The sequence below is a fragment of the Diabrotica virgifera genome, chromosome 1 (assembly GCF_917563875.1).
Source record: "Diabrotica virgifera virgifera chromosome 1, PGI_DIABVI_V3a".
NCBI classification, from domain to species: Eukaryota; Metazoa; Arthropoda; class Insecta; order Coleoptera; family Chrysomelidae; genus Diabrotica; species Diabrotica virgifera.
The window spans coordinates 21466643-21488475 of record NC_065443.1 but is presented as its reverse complement, the minus strand read 5'-3'; the positions used below and the strand labels follow the sequence as shown (position 1 = coordinate 21488475).

The following is a 21833-nucleotide window of genomic DNA, read 5'->3' as shown; positions in this document are numbered from 1 at the left end:
ATAACCATGATTACTGTTTTCTTTATGTTTAGTGTTAAATCAAACTGTTCCCCAGTATCACAAATTGTATTTAGTGGCGTCTGCAGGTCTTTCTCACTTTCAGCGATATTGACTGTATCGTCGGCGTAACGAATGTTCTTCACCATATATCTTGATCCCATCTGAACAGTTTTTTTGTAATTAAATCTTCGGAGTATATATTAAATAGTAATGGTGTAAGTACACAGCCTTGTCTCACTCCTCTACTTATCTGTGGAGCATCCGTGCTATTTCCAACGAATATAACCACAACCTATTGGTTACATTGGATGATATTACATCTTTGTCCAAAGCTTTCTCGTAGTCTATAAATGTGACGAAAAGATGGTCATGACACTTCTGTGCAAGAGTTGTGAACATATTCTTCTTCAGGTTCCTTCCCCTATCTGAGATTTGTTATTGTTATGTATATCTTTTTCGTGAATCTATGTTAAGCTTTGTCCATAAAATTGTATAATTTTCAGTGACAATAAAGCATATTTCTATTCTATAGGTTAGAAATCATCATCGCTATTTTAATTTTATTGGCCGCACTTCTGAATAATTCTAATGAGCTGCAATCGAACCACTCTCTCAAATTTCTTAGCCAAGATATTTTGCGTCGTCCTTGGTTTCTCTTCCCTTTTATCTTCGCTTGCACAATTAATCTAAGTAATACGTACTTCTCGCCCCTGATTATATGACCCAGATATTGAATCTTTCTAATTTTAACAGTTTTCATGACTTCACATTCTTTCTTCATTCTTTGTAACACCTCTATATTAGTTACTTTTTCAGTCCACGATATTCTGTGGATTCTCCTGTAGCACCACATCTCAAAGGAGTTTATTTTTTGGTTTCAGACTGTTTTATTGTCCACGCTTCCATGCCGTATAGCCAGTTGTAGCGTTTTACATGTCTGCTCTAATGGGATCAAGGATAAGATTAACTATATAGATACTTTGGGTCGAAATGGAGTAGTAGAAGGAACAGACACATAAAGATTCATGCATCCAGCAGCTCATTTTTTTTTGTGCGGTGGCAGGTCGTGGAATCGTTAGGGGGGGGGGTAAGAGGGTTTAAAGAAGACTAACTACCTTATCCAAATAAGCAAAGGATACTTACACAGACTTGAGGACTTTCCTACTACTTAAAGAAATTTGGACGCCGTTTGAAAAATCCTCAAATTCACATATCGAGTACTTACTGGACATATTCCGTACTTATGGGAACCAATTGGGGGACATTCATCTTAGATTCCTCGTCGGGTCAAACTGGGCCATTATTTACCATCCTATGGCTTTTATGCAATTTCTTTCTCTCTACTCTAAAACTTATTTCATTTGTATTCAAAATTTCAAATTTATTCAAAATATTTATGTATTAGACATCTGGTTAATAATTTTCCAAAAAAAAAGGTTACAGAAATAAAAATAGGTACATTTTACAATGTTTATTCAAACCTTTAGACTTTATTATTTTTACTTTGAGAATAAACATATTCTCAAACAAGAAATGGATAAATAAAACAAATATATGATTTTACAATTCTTAACCTTATTTTTAGCAGTGTATCTCTAAACAAAAATTTGACTTATGGCTGTCAAAAGTCACTGCCATTTTATTTACTTTACATAAAACTTTCCATTAGTTACCATGTTGAAAACAAACTATTTAAATATTTAAAACCTTTACCAAATTTATATCCACTTGGAATTTAATAAAAATAAACATTATTTCATACCTTTATTTTTAAAACAAAATCCAATCGTCACTTCGCACATAACCAAAATTTTCCATTCAAGAAGGGCGGGGAGGGAAGACATTCAATTTTAATCAAACAGGAAACAGTTGATACCAAATAACATATCATCGGGGTACTTCAATACAGGAATTCTTACAGGAACAGGAACAAATCCATAACATCATCATAAAAACAGGAAAAGACAGGAACCACGCACTTTTCTACCGGCAAACCAAACTGCATCACAACAATACTGTATAGGTACTCGATTTTTACATGAATATATCCAATGTAATGCTGTGAAACTTTGCACCAATATTCGTTAATATTTATAGGACAAATTGCAAGTCCTTTTCTTCGTTTGCCATAACGAAAAAAGCCATTTCCAAGCCGGCAAGTGCGATTTTCTGCGAGTCTGTTGAGTTCTACCCAAAAAGATGTTCAACCTTCAAACATACTTTTAGAACTGACTTTCCTCATCACCTTTCTCAGTGAGAGACACTCACGCGTCAAGCCGATCACACTCTCTCCGCTGAAAGATTGGCCAATCGGCGGAGGGAACTCAATGATCTTTCAAAATTCTTACCAATAATAACAGGGAATATTTCGCGCTCAAAAAAGGGAAATATACTCGGGACTTTTCAACGAATCCTTCTAAGAGCTATCTACGTAGTTAATAAATGCTTACAACATAAACAGGAATTTTCCTAAGTTTTACAATGTTGCGAAATATTTGAAATATTTCCAACAGGAGCGGCTTAAGAAATTTTACTGATATATAAACTCACCAAATATATTGGAAAAATAGATATTTTTCTTGGGATAGGATATAAACTTAATGGATACTATTTACAAAACATTGTAGCAGAAATTTGTAATGCTACAAAGTAGAAAAAACGTAACAATATACAGAGCTTTAACTGTTCTGAAGCCATTACGAAAGCCAAACTGCCTAATACTCATATCCACTTAACACTTTCTGAATATTCTTGCATTTATGTATAACGTTTAAAAATGTTTTAAATAATTGCGACATTAAGCTCATTAATCTATAGTCATTACTAGGGAGCGGATTTATATGCCATCAATTTATATGAAATATGCGCAAGATACGCACAAAAATTCAAAAAATGCGCATTTCGAGAAACCACAAATTTTCTGTTTTATTATATTCTAAGGGGTTCTTTTAATAGGGGGGGCGGCAATCTTATTTATTATCTTTCAAATAAAATCATTTTTTTATAATATATGCAATTTATTCACAGTTTTTAGAAAAACTGCTACCAATAGTTACCTATTTAAAATAAAACAACAATATTACTATAAATATACTATTATCTTCGACTATAATTCACTACAATGTGTTTTTCCAAATTCTTTACGAGGAAACATATTCTTTGATTAGATAAAATATTTTATAACTTGAAAAACTCATTTCAACATCAATAGAAGTAATTGGGGCGTATTTAAAATAACTTGTTAATTTCCGTTAGAAAATCTTACTATGGTTAAATGTGCAAATTCTCTTAACAATAGAGAATTTAAAAGAATCACCAGAATAGGTACCTACTAAATATGGGCCATTCCACGAACATACGCCTGTTTTGGATTACTTCGACAACGAATATTTTACTGTGCAACATAAGAAGTACGAAAGTAAATGGCCCTAATAATTATTCCAATAAACAACAAAGTAATTTGCAATTTACTTTCGTTCTTCTTATTTTGCACAGTAAAATATTCGTTGTCGAAGTAATCCAAAACAGGCGTATGTTCGTGGAATAGGGTATATATTAAAAGTAAATAAAATTCGGATTTCCGGGTAAACCATCCTTCATCACTTTAACATCCTACAATCATTTTATAACGAGTTACTATAAGCACCACTATAAGTACTTTGTGTAAAGATCGGGTATTTTCTAAGAAAAAATGAAAGACAGTTAATGAGCCGTCCTCTTCAGGTAGTTCTCGAATTAATAGATAGGACAGCCTGTGCGGGGAAATATTTTGTGTCAAATTAAAAAATTTAAAAATTTTTTTGGAATTAAATGTTTTTAATAGGCACAAAATATGCATGTTTCTTTAAAATATGCAAAATTTAGTAAATTTCTCAAATATGCGAAATATGCATGCAATATGCATTTAGCATAAAATCCGCTCCCTAGTCATTACTGTGTTTATGATTCTTCAGAGTTTATGGGGTGTCACCAACTTCAGAGCTGGTATTCCCTTCTCACCAGTTTGGGCTTCTTCACTCTTTTTTCGGGCAAGGATGTGTATATCTCCTTAATAATATGTAATCTTTCTACATCGTCCTAATGTCATTATGTTAATTGTTTATAATACTGTAATTATTATGTTATTTAAAGGTCTTTTGATCCATTTCTGTGGCTAGTTTCATGTAAGGATGCACATACGTTCTCACTGATGATGGCCTGATAGGACCGAAAACGTTTTGATGAATTTTATTCATCCATTTCATCCATTTGGATAAATAAAAAAAATACCTAATAAAAGAATAGATACCATTTTACACTCGAGGTTTTTATAACTATTGTATATAGCCAACTAAAGTAATTTCCCTTTGAAATTTTAATTTCATAAGACCCCGTTCCCACAAGTCACATTTCTACGGACGATTTATAACGCCATATGGTTGAATGCCGTGTAAAGGTCAATATAAGTGTTTTTAGCCCAGTAAATGAACGGGAAATACGGCGAGACCGTGTAATTTTCAGGGTCAACTCCGTATTACATGAAAATTTGGATTTAGGTTCTACTTACCCTTCACTTTAAAGTTGAAAGTGTGCCGTTGGTTGCTTTTGCTTGGGGGGTGACAGTCACCCCTTCTCGGGGTAAAAAAACGCGCGTTTAAAATAAGTCCCGGAAATGGACTGACTAACTGACTAATGGAACTGACTAATTGTAAGCAACTTTCGTTTTATGGATATTTTTAAGTGTCAATACTTTTCGAGTTATTTGTGATTGAAAATGTTTATTAAAGTGTATAAAAAATTGGCCCCTTTTTTTTGGTCAAAAATCGTGAACATCTCCCCCTATTTAGCACTGCAAATGAAATTAATTATTGTGAGCGCTTTACAAAAAATTTACTTTATTACGTATTTTTTATATGAGATCTGTAAGTTTCGGCCGTTTAAAGTGCTTTTTTTGAAAGGTTATAGTTGAAAAGGCTTGAACGGGCCACTAATCACGAGTGAGCAAATTTTGAACAGCCATAAAGGATTTTTGTTTTATAGAAAAACAAAATAAAATTAGCATATTTACAAAAACAAAATCTACATTTATTTACTCTTTGGGATTTTTCGTATCATTAATACTTTTTAAGTTATTTTGAAAAACTGCATTTTTCCAAAATTTTTAGAAATTTTTTTTTTAAATAAAACCAAATTTTTTCAAAGATAAGCACTTCAATCCTGTCAAACTTACAGATCGTATAAATAATACGCATACATATAAAGTAAAATGGTAAAGGGGCCATTCAAGTATTACGTAACGCAGGTTGGGGGGTCAAAAATCTTCAAAAAGTGCGTTACGCAATAGTTAAACGCCTATTAGAGTGCGTTACGTGGGGGGGGGGGGTCAAAAATCTTCAAAAATCGCGTTACGTAATATTTGCACGCTCCCAAAGAGGTAACGATTAATTTTTTTAAGGTGCTAGATATAGGGGAAGATTTTCACTTTTTTTACCAAAAACAAAGTGGCCCAGTTTATTATGAGCATAACTCGTTTAGTTTTGGTGCTAGAAACTTTTATAAAAAATGAAAATAAATTTTAAACACTTTAAAAATTTTTAAAGGTTTTTCCCTAAAATTGCTTAATTTTTTGCTTATTTATTATTTAAATATTCGATTGTCGAAAATTAAATATTTGCAATCGCAAATAACTCGAAAAGTATTGACTTACTTAAAAATCGCTATAAAAGGAAAGTGGCTTAGTCTAGTTTAGTTGCTTAAAAAGTTTTTTCACCCCCGAGAAGGGGTGATGGTCACCTAATAAGGTCAGGGCCGCCGCTAAAGTGTTGGTCGCCCGTGTGCAACTTAATATTTGCCGCCCCCTTCCAACACTTTAGTCGTTTCAACGTAGGTACTAGTAATTAAAGAAATATGCAGGACACCATAACGCGTATATGAATGATAATTGCTCTGATCTCGTTACTATATTTAAATATATAGGCCTGGATCCCGCGTACCCAAAAAAGTTGATTAATAGCAAGCTGAAAAATTGTTAATAGCTTAACGGTGTCTATTCGGACAAACTTTGATGTATGGGAACACTGGAACAGGGGAAGTTATAATTGTGGAACAGGTTAAAAATTTGGAACGTCAGACTACGAAAACGTTCCATGTATTTTGTCGGACATAACTTCCAATTGATTTGTTACCATTTCATTAAACTCTCATGCAGAAATCAGACTGGTGTTTATCACCAACTGGGCATTTTAATGAGTGGAACATGAAGAACATGTCAAATGACAGGAATCATGTTGGTTAGTAATATCAGTCTGATTTTTGCATGAGAGTTTAATGAAAGGGTAACAAATCAATTGGATGCTCTGTTCGACAAAATACATGGGACGTTTTCGTAATCTGACGTTCTAAATTTTTAAACTGTTCCACAATTAAAACTTCCCCTGTTCTAGTGTTCCGGTACATTAAAGTTTGCCCGACTAGACACCGCTAAGCTATTAACAAGTTTTCAGCTTGCTATTAATCAACTTTTTTTGGTACGCGGGACCCAGGCCTATTTGAAATATAGTAGTGTGCAAAAGAAAAGCGTGTCTAAAATCATCAAATTCTCAACTTAGACTGAACCATAACCCTATCCATAACAATACATAAGCATAAAGGAACAATATCATAACAGCAACCGTCGAGTAATAAAAAAGATTTTTTAAACCATCTGGTAATAAAAAAGACTTTTTTATTACTCAATGAGAGCAACTTAACAAGTACTAATCTAAATTCTCGGAAAGTATTCTATTGTCGTATCGTACTCTCTTAACAAATCATAAATGAAAAAATGAATTTGAAAAAATCGCATATGGGCCACGTAGATAAAAATATCTTAGTAGAAAAAAGTCCGAAATCCGCCAGCCACTTTGAAATAAAAAGCATTCCCGGAACTACTTTATGACTACAGCTGCAAAAGGGCAGTTCATATAATAAATAACATTTACTGGCATTTTTGTTTAGATTGTTTGGAATATTAGAGTTTATAGAAATATCTGAATCATTACTATTTAATTTTTTGAATTTATTTTCGTTTTAAAAAAAAGTATTATCATCAGTGGCCTGCTTTTGGCCGCCCCTATTGTTGGCCGCCCGTATGCGATGCACACTTTGCACACATGGTAGCGGCGGCCCTGAATAAGGTAAACGCAACCAACGGCACAAGTTTAACTTTAAAGTGAAGGGTAAGTAGAATCCAAATTTTCATGCAATTCAGAGTCGACCCTGAAAATTACACTCCAAAACGGTCATTTATTGGGCTATTTGACGTTATCTTGTTGGTCTGTTCCAACTAGACTAGATTCTAGAATACAAAAAAAAATGACCAACGCATGGTTTGGGGGTAACAATAACAATTTTGTTTTTTTTTGTTGCAGTCTTTCCAAGAGGCTTCCATATTTTACGTGAATATTTAAAGATCAATTTCGATGACATACTAATACCGTTTAAGAGAATTTTGGATTCAGAAGTTGTGTACACTACCAAAGCCAGAGGTAGAAATTATTCCCCGGAAGGAAAAATACACATAAAGGACGTAACCGATGAAGGAATATGGCAGTTGTTTATTCACTGGGATGCTCAGACGTTTCCTGGAACTGAAATTCTATACCTCAAATCAGATCATGAACAAGAACTACGGAAGTATAATTTGACGTTTTGGACACGAGAGAAAAGAATATATTAATCAAATGAAAATCCTGGGAGGCTGTGTTCCAACATTTGTATATACTTTTATATTTATATTTTTTTAAATAAAATAATGAGAGATAAATATTATCAAAAGTATTTACGTTGTTTTAATCAAAATTGATTGTATCAATAAAATAAATAATGGATATACTATATACCCAAACTACCAAAAAAAGGACAACAATGGAAAAAATACCAATTAGAACGGCGTCAAGATATAGAAATAGCAAAAAGAATAGAGGAAGAGATAAAGAAGAGATTGGGAAGAATCACAACGGAGAATATAGAAGGGGAATGGGAACTAATACAAAGAGCCGTGATAGAAGCGACAGATCTTAGCATTGGGAAAGCAGAAAAAGAAAAGAGGAAACAGTGGTTCGATGAGTACAGCAGAATAATTGTAGAGCAAAAGAACAACGCAAAAATGGAAAATATTAGAAACACCGAAAAAGTAAAGAGCATTATAAAAACAAAAGAAGAGAAGCTAAACGATTATGCAGGCAAACGAAGAAAAAATTACTGGAAAAACAACTAGAAATAATCGAAGAACACTATACCTAAACTTTATGAAGAAAATAAAGATGGTATGTTATTGGGAGACGAAGCAGAAAAATTAAATAGGTGGTCAGAATATTTCGAAGAATTATTAAACAATAAAGTTCAAACAGAAACAGAAATACAACAAAGACAAGAAATAGAACAACAACAAATACAAGAAACAGAACCACAATAAACACAAAATACTACAGAAATGGAGATAATAGCCGTAATAAAAGACCTAAAAAATAATAAACGTACCGGAGAAAGCGGAGTCCCAGCAGAGATATTAAGGTAGGAGGAAATATACTGCAGCAAAAGATAGCTCGACTAATAAAGAAAATATGGGAAACCGAAAAAGTGCCGGAGCAATGGAACACAGCAATCATCTGCCCCATTCACAAGAAAGGTGATATAACTATCTCTGAAAATTACAGAAGAATCGCACTGTTAGAAGTGGTATATAAGGTATTGGCAAAAATCATAAGAATCAGAAAAAACCTATGAATCAGAAATAATAGGAGAATACCAGGCTGACAGACAGACAGACAGGGAAGAGCAACAACCAATCAAATTTTTGTGCTAAAATTATTACAAAACAATAGTTATGAACAAAATCTAGGCTTGTATATGCTCTTTATTGATTTTAAACAGGCTTACGACTCCATCTTACGTAACGGACTATCTGAAGATATGAGATAACTAGGAATATCAGAGAAACTGATAAGGTTAGTTAAAATGACGCTAGTCAATAAAGTCATGATAAAAGGAAGTTTTTCAAATCATTTTAACCTCAGTAGAGGATTAAAACAAGGAGACCCCTGTCAACAGACTTATTCAACGTAGTTCTAGAAAAGATAATTAGAGGATCCAATATCCGGTACACGACAATTAGACCGAACTCATTAGACCGAAAAGCTCTTTACGGAAACCTCACTAGACCGAACAGCATTAGACCGAAATGGTAAAAAAATTTAAAAAGTTTGCAGTAAATTATGCTAAGATTTTGTATATCTGTGTTTTTGTTTATTGTATTTTTTTTGTATTATTTTATATATAGACTGTGTAAATTGCTACTCTGTACAGTCTGATATGAAATAATTTTCATCCGTTAAACAAATTAGTGAAGGTAAAAATAAATTAAGGGTAGAGTGACGTTGACACCATTTTAACTGTTTATAATAACCATCCAAATAACATTTAACATGCTTTTCGGTCTTCTGCTGTTCGGTCTAGTGAGGTTTCGGTAAAGTGCTTTTCGGTCTAATGAGTTCGGTCTACTGCTTTCGGACTAATGATTTCGGTCTCTTTACAGTAAACCCAATATCCAGACAAGCGCCACCAATCTTAACAAAAGACAACAATGCATAGGTTTTGCAGATGACTTGGTGTTTCTGACACGTTCAAGAATAGAACTTCGAAAAATGTTCGAATAATTTGATGTATTATTATTGAAGTATCACATAACTTTTTCAGCAAAAATCTGCAAAGATTCGCTCTGATCTAATAATTATTAATTCATAAATATGAAAAATACTTATAAATAATTTTTTTAAATATTTTTCATATGCATCTTCAATTATCTATGGGCTTGCCTGTCTTACAACAAAAGATCGATAGAAAGCAGTTAAACTAAGGCAATAGTGGGGAAAGTATCCCCACTTTCACCCTTTAAAACACTTCTTTAAGAGATACAAAACTTATATTTACTCAAAACATACTGATGTTACCGGTACCAAGCAACAATCTTCAGCCAGCTACATTTTACAACAATTTCTACAAAACAAACAGTCATTCTTGTGTAAAACAAAAAATCGTAATCATGGTGACATAATTTTTCCGTGTACGTGCTCCAAAATAGGTGAAAGTCATAGTGGTGTCTCCTGAATCAAAATAAATAATGACATTAATTTAAGAGAAAAATCGACGAATAGACGCCGGGCCATTTTTTCCTAGCGTATTCAAGGATACTTCAAAAATCTCCAAAGCGTAACAAATAATGGCTTGTATATATAAACACTTGTTATCTATGCAGCGACTATTCGCAAGAAGAGACCAGTGATACCGTGAGTAACACAATGAAAAGCGTCGCTTGAAGCTGATTGAAGGGCAGTCGAGTGTTGTGTTAGCTCTTAAATAAAAAGAGAGCCGCGGATTGATCTCACTTTTATTTAAATCCTCCTCCAGTACTAGTTTGTTGTATTACGACTAATACCATTGTGTATCAGAGTGAAAGTGGGCGAAGTTGTGGAGAAAGTGTTTTTTCTGTATTTCTGATTGATTAATATGGATGTGACGGAATTTAGGGAGTTCGGAAAAGCTGCGGTGGATTATATTGCGGACTACATTGAGACCATTCGTGAGAGGTAAGTCGCTTTGGATTCTTTTAGACTTTAGACTCTTAGAATTTTTTTACTGTCAAAGTCTTAAGAACGCTTTGAAGCTTTAAATATTCTTGTAACATCTTAATGCAATTTGCCATTTTTGTTCAAAATAAAGCACAATTTAAGTTTGAAATTAAATTTATTTGACGTTTCGATTTACACTTCGGAAATCCTTCTCAAAATGCAATACATTAATAAATTAAACAACTTTTGTTTTGGTTACTTATATGCTTATAAGTAATGCTTATAATAATTTAATTATAATAATAATAAATTCTTTAACTATGGTGTACATTGTATTATGTGCATTTCTCTTTTATTTCTAAGCTTAATGTAATTATTCTTTGAATAATTCTTTTAAAGGTTTTTATTGCCCTTCTTTTCCATTGATTATATTTTTTCATACCTCCACGCCCTTAATATTTTCCTCTCATATCTTTCGAAAAGGTGTATTTCTGAATTTTTAGGCAGCCTAGGCCTAAAAAAACTAATTTGTAAATTTTAATTTTTGTTTTTTTTTAGACATATTTTAAATTCATTAATTTTCGCAATAGTCTTTACTTTTTGCTTCCCTTTATATGCTGGTCTTATCTTCCTCTTAATCATGCCCCTTTTCATTCATTTTTACGCCCAAATACGTAAATTCTAAATCTATGTTGAACATGCATGTATTTTCTTCATCTAATTTTAGCTAAATTGTCTTCTTTTTCTTTACCTATTTCTCTCATTATCATGTATTTTGTCTTTTCCTTATTTATTTTAAGCTCAAATTTATCTGCCTCGTATTAAATTACTCATTTAGCTTTTTGTTCTTTCTTACTTTAGTTTATTAGTTTCTTAGTTTTTGATATTAGTGTTAATTTTTAATATCTTGGAAAGCGATTTTTTTTACAAAAATCAAAGGTAAAAAACGAACGTAATAAAAAATTGATTGTTTTTTAATTAGATATTTTGTTTATTTATCTCAAATTAAACCAATTTGGTTTTTGTTACTTGGTAAAAAATGCTGATAATAATTTAATTATATTAATAAATAATTCATGGTGTACATCTGTATTATAGGTATTTCTCTTTTATTTCTAAGCTTAATGTAATTATTCTTTGAATAATTCTTTACTGCCCTTCTTTTCCATTGATTATATTTTTTCACAACTCCACGCCCTCTATATTTTCCTCTCATATCTTTCGAAAAGGCGTATTTCTGATTTTTTAGGTAGCCTAGGCCTGAAAAATCTAGTTTGTAAATTTTAATTTTTGTTTTTTTTGAGACATATTTGCAATTCATTAATTATCGCAATAGTCTTTACTTTTTGTATCCCTTTATATTCTGATCTTTTTTTCCTCTTAAATATGTCCCTTTTTATTTATTTTTGCGCCCAAATACGTAAATTCTAAAGCTGTGTTAAACATACATGTATTTTCTTCATCTAATTTTAGTTAAATTGTCTTCTGTTTCTTTACCTATTTCTCTCATTCTCATGTATTTTGTATTTTCCTTATTTATTTTAAGCTCAAATTTTTCTGCCTCTTATTAAATTACTTATTCAGCTTTTTAGTTATTTCATAATTTTAATGGTAGGGGAGCAAAGTATGCTAAATGTGCCGTCACTTGAGCGTTATGGGGACCTATTGGGTTGTGAAGAGTAGGTTCTAAAACCAAAAAAAGTTAAGTAAAGTTTTCCATTTTAGTGGGACTTTCCATTTTTAATTTAATTTTCCATTTCCAACAATCGTTTTGATTATAGCGCCATCTATCCATAATTCGAAAAAATGTCTCGAATAAAAGTTGCTTATTTTTACGTAGGGAATCCAAATCTGAAATAAAAAATGGGGGCTCCCATTTAAGATTTTAAAGTAATCCCCCACCCCAACTCCGTGGGGGGTAATGTTTAGTGCCATTCGATAGATTTTTCAAAAATATTGAATAAGTGTATTTTTCAGTTTTTCGATCTGATGTTCATTTCGCGAAATATCGCGGGATTCGTATTTAAAATTTTAAATTTACCCCCCACACTTGTCCGTGGGAAGTCGTGTAAGGTGTCATTCGATAGATTTTTGAAAAATGTTGAGCAAGTATTTTTTAATTTTTCGATCTGTCATTCATTTCGTGAAATATTCCCTTTTTTCTTGTGAAACTTTGGAACTCACCCATTTCCTTACGTCCCGCTCAAATCGTCAGATTTTTTAAATATACACTCTTTTGCATGTACTTAACTTACCGTGTCTTAATCTGACAATTTCGAGTTTTTCTAAGGATAGATTTTTTTTCGGTTTCCCCTTAACGAACTCCCCTGCATTAAGAGCCAATATATGGTAGAGGTACATTTTCAGGGTACAAGGTTTCTCCCCATGTAATAATCTGAGGCGCTCGAGTAACTGCAAAAATCCCCGCTTGGGCTCCCCTACCATAAGTTTCTTACTTGATAGTAGTGTTGATTTTAAATAATTTGGACAGCCAATGTTTTACAAAAAGCATTAAAGTTAAAACTGAACATCATAAACAAAACAAATCGATTGTTTTTGACTTAGTTATTTTGTTTATTCATCCCAAATTAAACTTTTTCTGCAATAATAGCGTCATAAAATAAAATTAATAAAAATAGCGCATATAAGCAAACATATTTGTGAAAACTATTTAACACCGACATTTTATTTTTATATCGCTTTTTGCACATCAACCAAAAAGTTACAATTAATAATAATTAATAGTATGCAATTGCTTCTGTACGTATCAAAAGCGATTTATTTTTGCAAATACTGAGGAAAAATATATTAGATTATGCTACTATGATGAAGAAAATTAATTTTTTTTTAAATAGTGTCCTCCCTTGTTCCTGTTTACAATAAATTGATCTCTCTTCGATTTTTCATATATTGTTTAGGAAATGAATATATGTATTATGTGTGGAAAGTTTTCATATTTTCACTTTGTATTGTTTTATTCGTATTGAAATTGGTTAAATCTTTTATAAAATCTTAAGGCGTTTATTAGGTGGATATTGATATGGTTCATTCCACCAACATACGACTCTTTTGGATTATCGCGACAACGAATATTTCAGTGTGCAGCATAAGAAGTACGAAAGTAAACGGCTCTAATAATTATTCCAATAAACAGCAATGTAATTTGCAATTTATTTTCGTTCTTCGTATTTTGCATAATAAAATATTCGTTGTCGAAATAATCCAACACAGTCGTATATTCGTGGAATAGGGTATATATTTAATTGTCTCCTTTATTTCTTTGGAGTGTTAATTTGATAGCAGCCTTTTTATGGCTCCATTTTATAATCGTATTTTTGTTTGGAGATGAAGAATTTAACGTTTTCCAATATTGTTCTTTTCTCTTTTTTATCGCCGGAGCGATATTCATCTTGACTTTTGTTTTAAATCCTTTGAATCATCAGAAATATATTTTTCTGGGGTCATGTTTTAAAAGAAAAGCTGTAACAAGTTAGAGGAGAAAATGGAAGCAAACAGTAGAGAAAATGTAAAATTGTTGTGTAGAATTGTTCTATAAAACACTGAAAACCTACGAAGCAACAAAGAAATAAATTTAAAGCAAATAATGACCAAAATGGAACAATATTAACCGATAACAAAGTTATAATAGAAATATGGAGAGAACATTTCCAAAAACTGAAAAAGTAAACTGGAGAGCATGGAAAAGTAAAAAACAAATGAAGATAGCTTAATGAGCGAACCAGAGAAAAACACTGAGGAAACAGAAACTATACAGGAAGAAGAACTAGAAGAAGGATTAGGAAAGCTATTAACTGGGAAAGCTCCTGGTAGCTGTGACGTTGGTCTAAAAATGTTGGAATTATAGGAGCAAAGGCAAAAAATCATTGTTATATATTATATCCTAAATCTAATACGGAGGACCAAATATTGCCTAGAGTCGTCAATTACAATAATTGTACCAGTGTACAAGAAGGGAAATACAAGAGGCTGCCAAAACTATGCAGGCATATCCCTAATAAGTGTAGCAGTAAAACTATACGAAATAATAGAAAGGAAAATGGGATTCAGAAAAATCGGAAGACGAAGCGGATTCATAAAAGAACGTAACACAAGACCATAATTATTATGTTCACTACGCAACAGTGAATTTGCCATAAATTATTTTGAAGCTCTCTGAAACCCGCTATCCGCTATGTTTAAGCTATGGGGTATATGTTTGTGCATCTTTGTGTGTCAATATTTGAGACATTATCTAGAATGTTTCGTTTAACTTAAATTTGCTCTGATTAGTCTTGGATGGAATGCTTATGAGCTAAGGGCGTCATTGATTTTGTTAATATAAATCAGCAAGATAAGTGGCGTAATGCACTGTTTATAACAACTTACATTTTTTATCTTTATTAGTATAGAATAAAATAGAACAAAAATTTAGAGCGTAGGCGCAAAATTTCGTGCCAATGCCTTTTAAATGCATTCATTTTTTCGAATCCTGAAAAAACTAGTAAGTATTTTTTTTAAATATAAACACAGAATGTAAGATTACATTATGACCGAGGGCCGAAAGTCCCTAAAAAGTTACAGGGGTGAAGAAAAAAGAGAATATGATTTTTAATGATTTTTAATTTCAAATATCTCATTCAAAAGAAACTTTTGGTTTATTTTAAGGGACTTTCAGCCTTCGGTAATAATGTAATCTTTCATTCTACGTTTAAACTTTTCAAAAATATTTATTAGTTTTCTCAGGATTTGAAAAAAAATGCATACATTTAAAAGCCATCGGTCCGAAATTTTGCACCTACACTCTTTAAATGATTACATTATTACATAGTATTATTCTATGAGATGAACAATTTTCTTCGTCCACTACTATCACCAAATACATCTAAAATTTTATTAATATCTATCTGATGGGCAACTTCATTTCCAAATACTTATAAGCGCTAGATAAGATAACCGCGTGTTTCTAACATTGTATTACGAAGATATGGTTTTATTAATTTAAGTTTAGAAAAAGATCTCTCTGAACTAGCGATCGTGACGGGTAAAGTTAAAAACAAGATGTACGCATGACACACTTCTGGTATGCAAGCACTAGTGCAATGAAAATCTATAAGAATAATTTTGGATGCATCATAAATAGAGTTCTCCAATTCCAACTATGTCCTTAATGATTTTCTGACATATTGCAGTTGCTCCAAAAACTCATTACTTAAACTGACGACTGACGGGTACGCAGCAACTAATTTACTGGTTTCTTCAAAAACTTGTGGATTCGATTTGAAAAGATATCCACTTCTAGGATCTAAGACTTTAAAATCATTGTTCACTTTGTACATACTTATAAATGCAGCTTGAATTTGTTCAATGACTACATCGAGATTTCCGAAAAACACGCCTATTCTATATTATACATATAAAATTATATTTCTTCAGGGTTTGAGATGCGTTGAATAATTCATCAAAATGCTACTTAACTCTAACAAACCTTTTGATTTCAAAGTACAAGGAAAGCCTCAATTAGTAGCAAAATCTTTGGATTCTTATAAAAATGACTAGAGTTTCACAAGTTTGACTTGAATGTTTGAACTTGACTTGAGTTTGACTTAATTTCAAGTCAATTCAAGTCAAACTCAAGTCAATCCTTCTGACAAATAATCCAAGTCAAGTCAAACTGGTCAATCTTACGGGTTTGAAAATTCAAACTGTTTGTCAAACTAGTTTGAAAGAGTTTGTAAAATAATTTATTTAGTAGACATCTATACTTTTTTGTCGAGATTGACATGTTAGTTGCCAATTAAGATAAGAAAATTAATAATACAATGAGTGCCACATAAAAGTGTCTCGATACAGGAAGCGAATATAAACAAAATAGGCTCATTTTTTGAAAATGATTCCTGTGTTTAGAATTACTTGCTGGCAAGTTTCGTTTTATCGATATAACTTTTTTATGAGTGTTACTAGATTAAACCAAAGAATTCGTTGGATAGTTTTTTATCATACCAAGTGTAATTTAATCTACTTTGGAAACTTTCAAGTATTACGTAACGCAAGTTGGGGTGAGGGGGCCAAGTATACCCCCCGGGGGGGTTGAATAGCGTAACATTGTTTTTTAACTTATATAAAAAACTACGGAATCACAATCTCCCAACTTTTCAACTTTCGTTTATATTTTACATATAACCCCTGGATTGCCCCTCACGCTCCGCTCATGTTACAATAGGACACTAGTATTCAAGTGAAAAAATCTTAAAATTTGTATTAACCAGATCCAGCACAGTAACACGTATTTGGAATAAATAGCTGGACCTTTATTCACAACAAAAGATGAAAAGATACAGATGGGATAAAGAGGTTGTAAGAGCTTCAAAAATTGTGTTTCGTAATATTTGAACGGCCAGTTTAACAAAAATTTATGAAAGAACAACAAAATATTATATTTTTGATAGAGTAAGTTTAATGAATTTTTTGCGACTTTGCAATGTCGTCTTAAAGAATTAGTTCACAATTTGTCATTTTATAACGCTTGTTTAGGCAATACGTAAAGTATCCTTAACAATAGTAACCTATACTTATTGTACGGTTATAGAGTATATTCCCATAGGTAAGCTGGTTAAGAGTAGATAACGATTTTTCATATGTAATTTAAAGTATTATCTGCATAAATGGCACAAAGAATATTTGCTACGAGAGGTATATGGTTCAAAATGCATACAGTATCACGACTAATAAGTTATGTTCACATACATGTAGAGTACTTACAGTTTTATTCCTTGATGACGTGTCACATCAGAGCTCTGATTGAATTCCATAATCCATTTGGTTCATTTGTAAGGCACTCACTAATACGCTAAATAAATCATCGTCGATAATACTGAGCAGATTGAATTATCTGAGCGGTATAAAACGATAGCAAAAAAAAGCCGGTAAAATGCGGCCTTTTTACGAATAGCGGGAGCGTCGATAGATTAGAGATGATTCTCGTTAGGAAGCTTTTGACGATCTGCCCCGGCGAGGGGTTCAAATGCGAGTCTCAACAATAACCTGGAGTTTCCAGAAAGGTTACATAAATACTACTTGAATTTTAAGTAATCAGTAGTACAGGGGCGTAACTAATTATTTTAGTGAGCCGTGTATAATATATTTATTGTACATATTGCCGGGGGCGACAGGCGAGAGAGATGGCCTATATCACCTCGAAGAGAGGGGATTGGCAAAGATGTGCACAACGATAAGAAATGTTTGAAGAAATTAGAGTTTATATACACAAGGGGTAACAACGATAAAATGGAGGAAAACGATAAGTTTTCCCCCTAGGGATAGATTTTAATCTTCCAGGGGAATCACAGCGATTTTCGTAATACCACGAAGAAAATCACCGTGAGTAGTGTGAATCTTGACAGTACGAACTAGACCATCCTTACCAGGCAATACATCTATTACCCTGGCAGTTGGCCATAAGAGTGGAGGAGTACCATCCTCCTTCAACAGAACCAAATCCCCGATCTTGACAGGGTCAGTAGGGTCGGTCCATTTATTTCTTTGCTGCAGGAGGCAAAGATAGTCTTTTTTCCACAATTTCCAAAATTGCTGTTGAATTTTACTAATACGCTGAAAAAGATTCAACCTATTTTCAGGTATCTCTGAAACACTTGGTTCAGGGGGCGCGGTTAAACTTCTTTGAACTAAGAAGTGAGCTGGAGATAGGAAAGCGAAGTCATTGGCGTCAGACGACATCCTAGTGATGGGTCTCGAATTTAGAATAGCCTCGATTTGGCATAATACTGTGTTAAACACTTCAAAGGTGAAGTGGGAATTTCCTATAATTCGATAGAGGTGATACTTCACACTCTTTATTCCTACCTCATGGAGGCCGAATTGATGGGGGTTGCGGGGAACACCCATCTTGAAAGTTATGGAGTTTTGAGTACAGAATTCCTTAATCTGTTCCGAATTATTTTGATTTAAGAAAAAATCATAGAATTCGCGCATTTCATTTTTTGCCCCATGGAAATTTGTGGCATTGTCGCTCCAAATAATACTGGGCGTGGATCTTCTGGCAATAAACCTTTTCAGAGTAAGAATATAGGCTTCTGCGCTTAATCCTGTGACGAGTTCGATATGAACACATTTAGTGCTCATGCAAATGAAATAGGCTACGTATGCTTTGTAAAGCGGTGCCTTCCTCAAATGTGAGGACTTAATTAAGAAGAACCCCCCATAGTCCACTGAGACGACTTGGAAGGGTCTAGTGGGGAGTACACGATCGGGATGCATATCTGCCATCTGTTGAACAGAATTGGGTGTCATGAATCGGAAACAGTTTACACACTTACGAATTAAGCGTTTAATCTGTCTTAATCCGTCAATTGGCCAGTACTTCATTTTGACATACGAAAGTACTGTTTGCGCGCCTGAATGTAATAACTTATGATGAGCTTGAGTCAAGATTAGTTCTACAACTCGACATTTAGAAGGAAGTAGAATGGGGTGTTTTTGATTATACGATATGGGGGCGTGTCGGAGACGTCCTCCCACACGAATCAGCCCATCATTATGTTGTAGGAAGGGGTTGAGTTTACGAATGGCTTTATTGGTCACGAGTTTAGCATTTTTCAATTCAAGAATCTCTTTTTTAAAGTAGATACTTTGGATATACCTGATGATCGCGTGATCAGCGATCTCCATTTCGGGTGGCGTCAATATATCCGTATCTCGTGGAGAGTTATTTATTTTCTTTTTAATATTACTGATGAATCTAAAAAGATAAGCGACAATTCTTTGAATTTTACGAAAAGAAGAAGATTTAGCGAATAGATTTTCAAAGGTGTCGTTGAGTTCGTGATTTGTTGCTATGTTTGAGACAACTAACTTCCTTAATTCAGGAAGATCATCCTGAAAATGAGGAATTTGATGAAGAGAAAAATCGATGGGATTGTCTCTAATAAAGCTAGGTCCGCATAACCAGTCTTCGGTGGTCTGGGGATTATCAAAGACATTTATCCCTCTGGAAGCGGGGTCAGCGATGTTTTCGTGACTTCTGACGAAATGGAAATCACAAGGAAAAGTTTCCAACAAGGAATTGACCTTTTGAATTCTGTTTTGTACAAAAATGTTCCAAATGTGTTTTTTAGAAAGTATCCAAGACAAGGCAATTGTAGAGTCAGCAAAGAGATGAGATGAAGATATACTCAAATTTTTCTTGAAGATGTGAAAAAGTCTATGAGCCAGAGTGACTCCCAACACTATTCCACAAAGTTCCAATTTGGGGATGGTGAGTTTATTTTTTAGCGGAGAAATTTTGTTTTTAGAAGCGATAAGCCGCGACGATACAGAAAAGTCTGAGTATGTCGCTTTGAGATACACACAAGTGCTGTATATTTTTTCCGATGCGTCGGTGAAAATAATTAATTGAACATCAACAACTTTCTTTTGTAAAAGTAAGCATCGAGGTACCTTGACCTCTTCTATAGTTTTGAATGTCGATAAGAGGTTTTGCCAATTTTTCATAATGATGGGTGAGTCAATGGGTTGATCCCAGTCCAATTTCTGGGACCATATTTCCTGTATCAAGAGCTTAGCGTTCACAAGGACAGGGGATAACCATCCTAGCGGGTCATACAAAGTAGCAATGTAGGAGAGAATAGTACGTTTAGTAACAACATTAGCCAATTTGAAGATAGGAGTTTTAAACGAAAAGTGGTCGCGTTCTGAATCCCAGAATATGCCTAAGACTTTATCAGATCCCGTGAAGTTAAGACTGACTTCAGAGACGGGATTTAAATTGTGTTGAGACAGAAATTCTGAAGAACTGCAGTTCCACTTGTGGAGGAGGAAACCATGGGTTTCTAGCAAAGAAGTTAATTGTTCGAAAAGACAACTTAATTCATGAAGACTGTCAGCACCGCTGATCAGGTCATCCATATAGATAGATTCTTGCAGAACACTAGTAGCAAGTTCGTGGGTATGTTTGTTGTTGTCAGCGATGTGCTTGATAACTCTTTGAGCGATAAATGGGCTACTTGGGAGCCCGAAGGGTAATCTTTGAAATTGATAGCACCGTAAAGGCTGCTGAATATTGTCCCTAAAGAGAAAATTTAACAGAAATGTTTCAGTGGGACAAATGGCGATTTGTAGGAACATAGCCTTGATGTCGCCTACTAGTGCGAATTTAAACTGACGAAACTTAGCGAGAATGTCAAAAAGTTCATGTTGGACGACATAACCTTTGTCTATGACGTCACTGAGGGAGATTCCCGTAGACGATTTATTGTTTGGATCGAAAACTATACGAGTGGAAGTAGTAGAGTTGGATTTGAAAACGGGAAAGTGAGGGAGAAAGTAATTAGGTTTACCTGAGTCATTTAGCATTTTTAACGGCACTTGAATTATTTGTCCGTTATTGAGATATTCCGATATAATGTCCTGATATTTTTCCAATAAATCAGGGTTGAGTTGAAAACGTTTCTCGAGACTGAGAAAACGTCTTTTTGCCGAGAGAAACGAATTTCCCATGTCTATATCTTCGATAGGGAGTTTGAGATTGAGTGTGGACTCATATCGTCCATTGGGGAGAACATTAACATGTTTTACAAAATTAATTTCAGCGGGGTGATCATTAATGAGATCGGTGTTCTGAGGAGCGGCTTCTTCCAGCTCCCAGAATTTTTGTAAATGATCGGATAGTTCCTCGTTGGACACTACCGGCTCATTTACGGCGGAAGGAGTGTTATGAGAACAACAAGTAACGAGAGAGTTTGAATAAAATTCCAAAGCCTTTTTAGTATTTTTCGACTTAAGAGCAAAGTCTGGAACTGACCCTGATATCGTGTACCCGAGTAGAGTGCGTTGAAGAACGGGAAGACCTTTTCCCAAACGAATTATTTCAGGTTGAATGATATCGTTATACAGGTCTGCACCGAGCAGGATACCAATTGGGGATGTTACATGGAACATCGGATCACCTAATGGTATCTCTGAGGGTATGTTTAGTTTGCTCGCCGAAATAGAAATTTGAGGAAGCGGATTTGTTATCTTTGGGAGTACAGAGCACGAGATGTCAAAAGGAACGTCGTTAGCGACAGCGAAAATTGTTGTATCTACAATAGATTGAGACGAGGATGAGGTGGAGTTAATTCCATTGATCCGTAATTTTCCATCTCTAGTGGTGAGTGACAGTTCCTTTACGAGGTCAGCACTAATAAATGAAACCTGTGAGGCCGAGTCTAAAAGTGCCTTTGCGAAGACCCT

At 33.7% G+C, this 21833-nt stretch overlaps 2 protein-coding genes across 2 annotated transcripts in view; both read left to right on the top strand.

Annotated features, from left to right (window-relative positions):
• Positions 1 to 7797, top strand: part of LOC114324463 (cilia- and flagella-associated protein 47-like) — a 92089-nt gene extending 84292 nt beyond the window's left edge. The window contains exon 19 of the mRNA XM_028272323.2: positions 7389 to 7797. Within this exon, the coding sequence (XP_028128124.2) occupies positions 7389 to 7696 (308 nt within the window). The 3' untranslated portion in view covers positions 7697 to 7797. The remainder of the gene's footprint in view (positions 1 to 7388) is intronic.
• Positions 7798 to 9991: 2194 nt separating this feature from the next.
• The window catches only part of LOC114324464 (aromatic-L-amino-acid decarboxylase-like), a 60772-nt gene continuing 48930 nt past the window's right edge, over positions 9992 to 21833 (top strand). Inside the window, exon 1 of the mRNA XM_050644736.1 lies at positions 9992 to 10604. Coding sequence (XP_050500693.1) covers positions 10525 to 10604 — 80 coding nt within the window. The 5' untranslated portion in view covers positions 9992 to 10524. The remainder of the gene's footprint in view (positions 10605 to 21833) is intronic.